The following is a 12464-nucleotide window of genomic DNA, read 5'->3' as shown; positions in this document are numbered from 1 at the left end:
TACACCACAACACACACACCACAACATACACACCACATACACAACACACACACACAACACACACACAATACAACATACACACACCACAACATACACACACACTACAACATACACATACATACACACAACCGCATATGCACACACACACACACCACAACATATACACACACAACAACATACAAACACATACACCACACACACACACACACACACACACACGAGTAGAGTAGAGACTATTTGGGAAGAGGAAGGGAGAAGCAGAGAGCTGAAGTGGGGAGGAGGGAGAAGAGAGGGTAAAGGGGTTTAATATGGTCTCAGTGCAGAATAAACTGAACTCAAATGTCATTCTGTAGACTAGAAGATGGTTTACCAGTTAAGAGTTTATTACTGCTCTTCCAGAGGACTCAAGTTCAGTTCCCAGTACCCATGTCAAGTGGCTCACAACCTCTGTAACCCCATCTCCAGGGGACACACTGCCCTCTTCTGGCCTTATGATTAACTGTACCCATTTGCACATATATGCCTAATTAAAAAAAATTAAAACATTTTAAATATCACTATGAAACTTACCACTTTGTACAATGAATTTACATCAGTTGTTTAAAATTATCCAATTATTATCATTATGATTTTAGCTGGGACGGGTTTTCAACTTTCAACCCATCCTGAATCTTCAGCTGTCCAGGGTTGTCTTTAGTCTCGCCAGCAACTGAGGCCAAATGGTAAGTTTCTCATCTGGCCTCTGGGCACACATTGCCAATGCAGGAGCCAAGAAGAGAAGTAAACATGTTCTCGTGTGGGAAGGCTAGCACTTGGAGCAGAGGGATAAATGGAATTGTTTTTATGGAATGAGACAGATAACTTCCTAGGTGTGGGGGCAGATCTCATGAGCCTTGAGATGTTGGCTCTACCCCCAAAGAACAGATCTCACACCTTCCCTCTTATGTTGGATATTTGTTTACCAAATAACAAAATCTCAGTAAAAGGCAAAACTTAATATGCAAACCCCTCTAAGAAGAGGCATACAACTCTAGCAATCCCAAACCGAGTCGTTGCAACAGACCTGACCATGTTGTTCAGAGGGTTTGAGATTTTCAGTTGAAATGCCATTGGGTACTCAAAGCTTAATGGGCTGTTGTTCTGTGGGAACTTGGAAAGTAATGTGAGAGCTATGCAGATGATGGAGGCCTGGTCTGTGAAGTTTCACAGTGAAGGAAAGTCCTTATCAGGGCCTATGCCAGTTGATTTGTGTCAACCCGAAGCAAGCTAGGGGCACCTTGGAAGAGGGACTCTGAATTAAGAAAATTCCTCCAGAAGATCTGATTGTAGGCAAGTCTACCAGAGGGGACAGTCTGTTGTGAGTAGTGCCACTGGTGGGCAGGTGGTCCTGGGACAATATGAAATCAGGCTAAACACGTGAGGAGCAAGCCAGTAAGCAGCACTCCTCCACAGGCCTCTGCACTAACTAGCTCCTGCTTTCAGGTTCCTGCCCCAACTTGACTCAGCAATGGAGTGGGACCTTACCGTTGTAAATGACATTAACTCAACACTCTCCTTCCCAAGTTGTTTATGGCCATGGTGTTTTATCACGGCAACAGAAACCCTAAGATGGGACCATGTATGGTATACTTGGATTAAAAACCTGTGGTTTCTCGTCAGCTGTGGCTGAACAGTCAGCTATGATTAGCAAGATAGCAGAGTCACAGAAGCCTTACTGGGGTCAGCTGAGGCTACGAGATCAGCTGTTATTAAGAAAAGAACAACATAACTGTGGTGAAATCTTCTCTGAATATTTTCTTGGGGTCAACACACAGAGCTGTGGTCCAGATGGGGGCAGGACATGTTATCTTATGCTGGCAATAAACTTGATAATATGTGAGAGTCTCCCAGGTTGTATTGGTTTGGGTTCATTAAAGAACTTCAAGATTGTAGGAGTCATAGGATGGATCTGGGACTTGGCACTGTAGGGTAGGATTAGAGTCCCTACGGAGAGTCCAAAAAGAAGTCACCAGGGAAGGAAGGTGAAGCCTTATTTGCAGTGGAAACCCCAGGACTGAAGAGACCAGGGAGGGAGGCTGAGGCTTGCCACCATGTAGCAGAGTGGTTGTCCCTGAAAAGAGAAGAGACCATTAGTAAAGAAGCAACCTCAGTTGCAGGGAAGACCCCAGCATGTTGGAGATGCCGAGGCTGTCGGATGGTCACCAAGGACAGACACAGCGGTTGAGTAGAACAGGCCTGAGTCTATGCACCAAACAGCATGTGTTTCACATGGCAGAGATGGAGTTAATTGGAACCCTGAAGATTGTGAATCCCGGATGTTGTGTATTGAACTACAGGATTTGATTCATACTACTGGATATTGGTTTTGTTTAGCTTTTATTATAATTGTGTCCTGGTTCTTCCCTCTTGGAATAAAAGATATTCGACTTGTTTCTGGTTTTACAGAAGCCCACAGTTGAGTGAGTTTAGACTTTCAAAGAGACATCAGATTTATTTAATTTTTTTTTGAGAAAGGGTTTCTTTTTATAGTTATGGCTGTCCTGGAACTGGCGCTGTGGACCACCAGGCTGGCATCAACCTCTGAGATCCACCTGTCTCTGACTCCCAAGTGCTAGGATGAAAGTCTTGTGCCACCACTCCTGGCTGAGCCATTAGGTTTTTAAAAAGAGAACTTGGACTCTTTTAAAATGTTGAAAAATTTAAAGACAGGGGACTTTTAAGAGTTTGTTTAATATATATTGCCCGTGCTTTTGTTCCCCCTGGTAAGAACACGCTCAGGGCAACCGGAATAATCTTCTGCGGCACAAGCTTTATTGCTTACCCCTTCAGGAGCCAGTGGAGAAGAGAGTGCCAGAGAGAGAGAGAGAGATAGAGAGATCCCCCGAATGGCGGAAACCCGTCCCTTTTATGGAGGACTGTCCTCCGCCTCGGACGTGTCGCTCCCTGATTGGCTGCAGCCCATCGGCCGGAGTTGTCGTCACGGGGAAGGCAGAGCACATGGGGTGGGAAACTACCCCGGCGCATGCACAGATGGTTTGATTACACGGGTGCCAGTGCCATCAGCGCCATCTTGTAATGGCGAATGTGAGGCTGGCTCCTTACAAATATAGTGAGATTAATATGAAATCCTGTGGATAAACAAAGAAAGGTAATGGTTTGATTAGGATGTGTTTGTGTGACAATTTTACAAGGGGACAGTTGTGATGGTTAGTTTTTGTCAACTCACTATAAGCTGGGACCATCTGGGAAGGGGAAAACCTCAATTAAGAAAATGCTCACACTGGATTGGCATGTTGGCAAGTCCATGGGACATTTTCTCCATTGTCAATTGATGAAGAATGGTTCATCCTACTGTGGGCAGAGCCATCCCTATGGCTGAGGGGCTGGAGAGATGGCTCAGTGGTTAAGGGCACTGACTGCTCTTCCAGAGGTTCTGAGTTCAAATCCCAGCAACCACATGGTGGCTCATAACCATCCATAATGGGATCCAATGCTCTCTTGTGGTGTGTCTGAAGACAGCGGCAGTGTACTCGTATACATAAATAAGGTAGCTTAAACATTAAGTCTGGCGGGAGGGCCGTAAGCAGCATCCCTCTGAGGTCTGGTTTCGTTCCTGCCTTGGCTTCCCTTAGTGATGAACTATGATCAGGGCTTATAAGGGTCTGGCCAGGTCTTTACTACAGACATAGAAAGTGAACCAGGACGTAAATAGATAATCTCCTTCTCTTCATTGTCCAGACTGAGAAAAGTAAACAGAGACATTAACAACTTGCTGAAAGTTCCCATAGTCGTGGATCTCTAGAGTTGAGTATTAAATGCTGTGTCTCACAGGAAACATGAGAACCCGGCTGTATTTCAATCTATTGCCGTTGCTTTGGTGCAAGCAGGCTTGCGTAGAAGGATGGGTTGTTAGGTCACAAAAATGAGAGAGAGAGGGGGGGGGGAGGAGAGCAAGCTGTGTGGAATTTAAAAAAGGTAGACAAGTTGTCTTAATTGTATTTATTTAAACTTGTGTGTGTGTGTGTGTGTTGCCTGCATGTATGTCTGTATACCACATGTGTGCCTGGCACCCAGGAAGGCCAGAAAATGGCACGGATCCTCTGGAACTGAAGCTACAGGCGATTATCAGCATGTTAGATGAGGTTGTTGGCAATCCAACCTGGGTCCTTGGGAAGAGCAGCCAGTGCTCTTAGCTGCTGAGTCATCTCTCCAGCCCCAAGTTAAATCTAACTCAAGCTTATTCTCAGTTTGTGTTTTTATTCAGGTGGCAAACATTTCAGACAACTGCAGCTTCCTTTGTCAGTCTGAAAGAAGAACGTGAATGGTAGACTTCCGGTTAGCCCCTGAGTGGACTCCCCCAAACACAGCAGCATAGCCACCCCTTAACATTTTAATTCCTAGTTGTCATTCAAGTGAACTTCCTGTGTGGCTTTGATGCAGAATTTATTATTATTATTATTTTTTAATTCTTGGCACAGATCTATCAAGCAATCTCAGGTTGGCTACCATGGAGAAGGAAAATGTGATTTCCCAGAAATCACTTCATTTCAAATGAAATGTGATTTTTTTTTTTTTTTTTTTTTTTTTTTGGCTGTGTTTAAACAGAGAACAGGGAGGCTTGAGACACTGTGCTAGCAGAGTCGCCTCCTCCATCTTTTTCCAGGCTGAAGCAAGGCCTGCGTCATTTGATTCTTGCTTCACTTACATGGGCAGTCTGATGACGATGACGTGGCTGGTGCTGACCCCTGACTGAAAGCCTGGTAGTGGGCTGCCTGGAAGTGTATCTGTGTGTTTTCCTACCTTGTGTGGCCCACTGAGGCAGATGACTTAGGAAAAGTCACCCTTGTGACTCAGTTTCCACAAATAATGGGGGTATTGATGTTGCTGGCATTGGTACAACCTCTCTCTGGCATTGGAATCCCTCTCTGAGGGATTCTTACAGAGCTAACGAAGAGATCAGAACCTGGAACCTAGCTAAAACCGAATTAAGTCAGCCATTGTCATTTTGAGACATTTCCCGTGAATATTCTGAGGCTCAGATAGAATCTCCACAAATCATAAAATAAATGATTAAAACATATACCCTCTACACTTTCATATTTAATTTATGGTTAGGAGTCTTTGAAAAGAATCTCAGGGGCTGGGAAGATGGCTCAGTCTGTAAAGTGCTTCTCCTGCAAGCTTGGGGACATGAAAAATGGAAACAGTTCAGAAAAGACACCCAATATGGACCTTCCAGATACCTATATGAGCATTCACACACACACATGCACACACACACATATACACTCACACACACACAAGAAAGAAAGAAACATGAGACGCTCAAAGATACATGACATTTTTTATTGAGAATTTTATACAATGTTTTGATCATATTTGAGGGTGATTTGGTCACATCCCCAACGTCTCCCTATAACTCTCCCAAGATTCAGCCCTACCTCAATATAACACCCCAACTTCATGTCTTCCATGTTTTTGGTTTTCTTGTTTTGGTAGCACTCTGACTCCAGTTTATATGCTCACGTACTTCTGGGTGTGTGGCTATCCATGGAAGGATGGTTGACCTACAAAGCACCATTCTGTGAGAGAAAACTGACAAGCCCTCCCCTAGAGGCCACCAAGCTAGGTATGGAGGCTAGCGAACCTCTTTCTGCTGCAAGCACACAATAACTTTAGTAAGGTTTGAGTTTCAAACAAGCCCGTGCATTCAAGTCAGAATGTAAGACAAATTCATAAAATACTTCAAGAGATCTTACATATCACTCAACTTGTTTAATCCTTACATGGATTCTATTATTTTCTGTCTTTACTTTTGACCCAGTTGTGCCACATTAGTGGCATCAACCAAGGCTCTCACTGACAAATAAGGGCAGAACCACAGATGAAACTAGTTTAAGCAAAAATGGAGACCTGTGGGCTCCCATCCACTGGGGATTATAGGTATAGACACAAAGAGCTCAGGGTTCAAGCACTGGTCTCAGAGTTCTCAGGTCTCCTTTGGTGACTGCCTCCCTCCACAGGTTTATTTCATTCTAAGACAAACCTGGGAGAAAAGACATCTCTGAGGCTAACACAGATGCAATTGGAGGCATTGCAACTGGCTAAGTCTCAGCTGTGTTCTGGCCCTACAGATACCACTGTGTCGGGCAGAATTATGTTTTTGTGTCAGTAAGTTTTATTTCACAAAAAGAAGTTCTTGAGTAAGCTGCTCCATAGATCACATATTGGCTCCCTGCCCTTGTCAGGAATTTTGAAACTTCCTCTTTCTTTGATATTTTTTTTCCCCCAGACTCACCTCCTCCCCACCCTCAGGGCAGCTTCCCATCTGGCCTTCAGCTTTTATCAGCTCTTGGGATAAAGGAAGTCACTAAGGATTCGTGAGCCAAGACTAAAGTAAGGCCAAGAGATGCTTACAGGCAACATTAATACTTCTGTTCTGCCGGACAAGCTTGGCCATGTGCCCCACCTCATGTAGGGGAGAGGGAGAGATGGGGGACGGGCAAGAATGGGAGGAGGGAGCTTCCGAAAGGTGCTCCCAGTGGCTCCCTGGACAGCTAGGGTTTACTGGTTTCTGTTCCTGAGAAAGTCATCGGTAGGCATTTTGCCTATGGCTGAGAACCCACCTCTGCTTCCAGAACTCTCTTTGCGTCCTCCACCCGATGTCTTTAGACTCTGCTTTGTTAATTGTTTGCTTGCTTTTTGATTTTGGAGACAGGGTTACACATAGCTTGGTGCTGGCCCCAGACTTACCATGCAACTGAACTTTGTGAAGCCTTGATCCTCCTGCCTCTGTCTACTGAGTCCTGAGGGTCTCATCATGAACCCCCACTCCTGGCCAGACTTCTCCTTTTCCTAATTCTCTTGCTGAGAGAAATCTTAAAGCATTGCTAATTTCCCTGGCGCTGCTGGGTCACACATGGGTCCAATTGTCCTAAATTTGCCTAGGCTCTGAGGGAAGCTGAGACCCAAATGAGTTCATGGCTCAGATCCCTCTGGGATCCAGGACTGACCCTGGGTAACAGTGAGGAAGGCTGGGAAGGACAGTGCCTGCCTCTAGACCTGAGGCTCGCTTTGAGTTTTGTCTCTTACAGACACATCCACGTGCTCCCTCACATGCAAACACACACCCTGTACTGCTGACCTCCTGTGTCAAATCCCTCTCATCAGTACTTACGAATACACACATGCAGTACTTATGAATACCCAACATACCCTGTAGGGCTGACTTCCACTGTCAACTCTTTCTTGTCATCTTTCCTTTTACATCAGTATTTATTAGAAGTCAGTCATGAGCATCGTATTCACTATCTCACCCTTGAAAGTGTTTTTCAACAGTCTGGAAAATAGTACTCACCAAAGGATAAACACGGTACATCTTAAAACAGATAAACAAACAAGCTTTTATTTGTTTCTGAGTGTGAGAACATGCAACAGCGTGCAGGTGCCTCTGAGGGATGAAGGGAGATATGGTTAAGTCCCTTGGAGCTGCAGTTACAGACAGTTTTGAGCCATTTTAGCTGTCTTCATGAACATGGAGACAAATGTTCATGTAAATAGGTGACTAGTTAGACAAAAGACAGTATCCAGAGTAAAGAAAAACAAGGGGGAGAAAGGTTCTAGATAGTGTCAGATCGCGATTAGCTCACATGTCAACGCTTCTTTGCAAATGTCTGTCTTCTGACACTTTTCTGAAACCCATTGAGAATGACAGACTCTGTCCTTGAGTGACCTGTGGACTGTCTGCTGCACCTGTTCTCTCTCACTGTTCTCAGTTTACTCCAGGGCAGGCACTGGACTTGGTGTTCCTGATATTCTGTCAGGCCGTAAGGTAGACAGTGTAATCCAGCAGGAAGGAAGAATTCACATGCAAAGGGGGTTAGGCTACGATTTTCTGCCAGGATATGCCATCACTGAAGTCAATGTTCCCCAGAGGAGGCACTACCCAGGGTGCTGCTAGAAGAAACAGTCACTCTGATATTTATAGTTATCATCTGAAGACCTTTATCAGCAGTCTAAGAAAGGCAGACGAATTCCAGTGTGGAACGGGAGGGGCTCACTAAGTCGCACTCCTAACTGCATCTTGGCAATTGATGGCTGCTAGGAAAGGCAGTCAGTTTTCTTCAGAGTTGTGGCCCTGATAGGCCTATCCACTCTTCAGTGGACAGTTCTACTCCCACACACGTACGAGTGGCATAAAGTGGATGCCATAGAGGGTGGGGAATTACCAGGAAGGGACTGAGGATGGGTTAGATCAAAACATGCTGTTTTCATGTCCTGAAGTTCTCAACCAATTTTAAAACACAGTCGCACAAGGTTAAAGGCCATAAAATGTCATTAAGTCTCAAAACAACAATAGTGTAAGAAATATGAAGGTGGGCACGGTGGTCCTCACCTGTGATCCAAGCACTTGAGAATCTGAGACAAGAGAATCACCATGAAATTGAGGCTAGTCAGGTCTACACAGTAAGCTCCTGTTTGAAGAAAGAAAGAGAGAGAAGGAGGGAGAAAGAAAAGAAGTTGAAACAAGTAACATGGAGTGATGCTTATTGCAGGTGTGAAGAATACTAGACATGCTCTTTGTATTGGTGGAGCTGTCTTACTTAGGGCTTTACCACTGTGTATAAACACCATGACCAAGGCAACGGTTGTAAGGAGAACATTTAATCAGGGCTGGCTTACAGGTTCAGAGGTTCAGCCCATTATCATCAAGGTGGGAACATGGCAGCATCCAGGCAGGAATGGTGCAGGAGGAGCTGAGAGTTCTGCATCTTTATCAGAAGACTGCTAGCAGAATACTGGCTTCTAGGCAGCTGACACAGTGACACACCTACTCTAACAAGGCCACACCCACTCCAACAGGGCCACGCCTTCTAATAGTGCCACACCCTGGGCTGAGCTTATACAAACCATCACAGAGGCTGATTTACCAGAACACATCTAACCAACTTAAACTAGGACCCTATTTGGTCCCTGATCTCCCTCTACTAGATACAGGATTCCATTGGCTGATCGAGCCAGACCACTGGTTCTGAACCGTGGATGGATTTTTCTGATTGCTACATAAACCTTGAGATGGTAAGGCTGAGTAGCAGGATTGGAATCAGTGATCAGTTAAGCCAAAGAACAGCTTAAGCAATTTAATGCAGAGCTAGCTGGCTATTTGCCTCGAGCCTGCATCCAGGACGCCTGACTTGCTGACTGACTGCTCCCTACTCACTAGAACAACAGTTATCTCTTACGGTGGAGGAGACCAGCAGCACTAGCAGCACCTGGTTACCTGGGAGAAATGCAAATCACTAGGCCACTGCAGACAAACCAAATTGGAGACCCCAGCGTGGGGTTATGCCACGGATATCAACTGCTCCTGAGGGGTGGGTATGCTCTTGGGCATGCTTTGCAGACTCTAGGACTCTAGTTAGAGAGTGCCTGTTACATGTAGCTTTTGCTACCTCACCTAAACTCTGGAAATGGACTATGCTACCAGCCCCAGCCCCAGCCCCAGCCCCAGCCCCAGCCCCAGCCCCAGCCCCAGCCCCAGCCCCAGCCCCAGCCCCAGCCCCAGCCCCAGCCCCAGCCCAGAGACTGGATCTGCGAATGAATAACACAGACACATCCAGTTCTTCAATTTCAACTTGTCTTATTGACACAATTGCTGGGTGCCCCCCCCCCCCCATCTACCTAGGGCTAGTGTGCCCTTTCCAGAATTCCCAGCTCAGCACCCTAAGTCTTAGATGTTTCTAACACTTGAGAGACATGAGACCCCAGGGAGTGGGAAAGCCTGGCAGGGGTGGGTGGGGCGACATTCTTTTGGAGAAGGAAGGGAGGAGGAATGGAATGAGGAACTGTGGGAGGGGGGACTGGGAGGGGGACAAAAAATGGACTGTGAAAAAAATAAAAGTAATAAAAATTTTAAAAATAAAATAGAAAATGATGAAGTTCTACCTGATGCCTTTGGTCTGTTAATGTAATATAACAATATAATACAGTTATACATGGATACCACAGAGAGTAAACCACCACCACCACCACCATCATCATCATGCAGGGTCTCATGTAGCCCTGGTTGATAATTGTACTTAAGGATGACCTTGAACTCCTGATTTTCCCGCCTCTGCCCAGAGTAGTGGATTACAGACAAGGGCTAGCAAGTTGTACAGACCTGGGGGAGCAACCCTGGGTTTTATGCTTGTTAAGCAAACATTCTACAAAGTCAGATACATCTCCAGTCCCCAAATGAACTTTAAAATTTTAGAACAGGAAAAAAGAGTTCTTTGGGCATACACACACACACACACACACACACACACACACACACACACATACACACACACACACAGAGTGAGAGAGAGAGAGACAGACAGACAGACAGACAGACAGACACTGGGGACATAAAGTACCCCATGTTGCATCATTAGTGGTTTTATTAAGCTTTTTCCTTAAAACCAGAGCAAGAAAAAAAGTCCATGCCGTGGAAATCCAGCTGACCAGAGGAATCCCTGAAATGATTTCACAAGATACGACATGAAGGATAAGACTCCTGTGTCTGGTGAAAACTGAGTATTCGGTTCTAACACACGTGCATATAGACTTAATCATATGTTTTATGATACAAAAGTAGAAACAAAAAACTTATTAGACCACAACTATTCACTCGCTTATTGGTTCATTCATTTAATGCTTACTGAGTACCCACAATACACCAGTCAGTCACGCTTCTAGCACTGGGGTCAGTGTAGTAGCTGAAGATAACTCATGCCCCTACCCAACTAGACTTTGTGATTTAAGGGGAGAAGGGCAAGCAAGCAAAGCATTTATAATGAAATGTGATGACTATTGTTAGGACGCAATGGATTCGCCAGGAATTCGCAGAAGCATAGCAGAACTGTACAGGGATGGAGTGGCCAGAGCCCCGCAGGAGGTTTGGGGCTTTGGCTTTGGAGGCCCTCTCAACATGTTTGATGAAAACTACCCCCAAAGTGTTCTGACCACAGGAAGGAAAGTCTGGGTGGACATCCGCGGGTAGTGCTCACTGCTGCAGCTTTCGGTAGGTGTTAGAGAATGTGACGAAGGTCAAGAAGATCAAGCCAGCGATGCAGCCAATGAGCAGGCCCAGCAAGCTGCCATGCACGTGCACAGCCTGACAGCGCTCCCCTGCGTAGAAAAAGGCGTGCCCAGAGACGCACCTGTGGAACAGGACACGAGAGTAGAAACCACCTGGACCTCGGGTGCTTTGTAGCAACACACACCCCCACCAGTGATAGCAACAACAGTAGAAAATAATTGCAGAACACTTCCAGCCCACCCATGGGCTTTACACGTATCAATTTATGTGGCCACGCCATGGCCTATTGAGGTAGGGGGCTATCATCCCGCCATTCTCAGCATCTGTCATTTAAGCTAAAGAAGCATAAATAACTGTCAGAAGACATGGTTGGTGCTCCACATGTGAAGCTGAGCCTCAGGAGAGAGACCCTTTGGTGCATGGCTGGCAACTCCTGGCTTTCCTTCTGGAACAAAGGGCAGCTAGTAGGAGTCCCTACTGGGATGTGGTGTCTGAGAACCTAACAGGCTTCTGTCTTTGATCTGTTATTGGTGCCCTATCTGGGGTGAGTCGATGTCTGATAAAATGTCCCCAGGAACAGTTAATATAATGAATGTGAAGACTCTTTGCCTCTGGTAACTAAACATAAGCTCCATCTAATAATGAAAAAAAACAATCAAGAGTCAACACAGCAATAACAAGGAAAGCCTTATGAAGTAAACGCCATCACTCTTCAAATATGTCAAAGTGAAAACAACAAGGATGCTCTCAAGTTGGAAGAGACATGGAACTAGACGCATCGTGATGTCCTGGAATAGAAAGGGAACACTGAGGGAAACGTGGTACAGTCTAAATGAAGTCTGCTGTCTGGCCCATGGCATCGTGTTGATGATGTTCAAGTCTTGCCTTTGCTAGCTTAAACGTGGTTGTGTGAGATGTTAACACAAGAAGTAGATTTTTAAGGACAAGGGGAATTCGGTAGTATTTGTGAAGAGTCAGCGTACCTACAAAGCCTAAAGTTATTTCCAAGTAAAACTTCAAAAGAAAACACAAAGTGGAGATGAGAAGAACTGAGAGGAGACATGCCTGTGTGGGCTATCACACGGTATGCCTCCTGCATCTGCTTTCATCCTGCCTACCGCAGTGGTGGTCCTCTCACTACACAGGTTTGGTGGTGATGTGCTCTTAAGGTTGTTATGCGAACATGAGAAAAAGAAATACAAGGCACAGAAAATTGCATGCACAGGCATCTATGCAAGTCCCAGCTCTGGCATTTATTATCGGGCTAATTTGGGACAAATTATTCTTTGTATGTTCATCTTCCCTGATATGCTCGATGAAGGAAAGAAGATCTGGGTCCCAAGATAAAATCAGGTCGTGTTGTATAATGCTGAGAGGGGCGTGTAATATCCAGATTACA

At 45.4% G+C, this 12464-nt stretch overlaps 1 protein-coding gene across 1 annotated transcript in view; it reads right to left on the bottom strand.

Moving 5' to 3' along the window:
- Positions 1-10406: 10406 nt before the first annotated feature.
- Mep1a (meprin A subunit alpha) overlaps positions 10407-12464 on the bottom strand; it is a 36746-nt gene continuing 34688 nt past the window's right edge. The window contains exon 14 of the mRNA XM_021149375.2: positions 10407-11186. Coding sequence (XP_021005034.1) covers positions 11030-11186 — 157 coding nt within the window. The 3' untranslated portion in view covers positions 10407-11029. The remainder of the gene's footprint in view (positions 11187-12464) is intronic.

The sequence above is a fragment of the Mus caroli genome, unplaced genomic scaffold, assembly GCF_978045245.1.
Source record: "Mus caroli unplaced genomic scaffold, Mus_caroli_1 scaffold_18, whole genome shotgun sequence".
Classification (NCBI taxonomy): Eukaryota; Metazoa; Chordata; class Mammalia; order Rodentia; family Muridae; genus Mus; species Mus caroli.
Note: the sequence above shows the minus strand (reverse complement) of the source record. Positions and strands in the feature narration are given on the sequence as shown.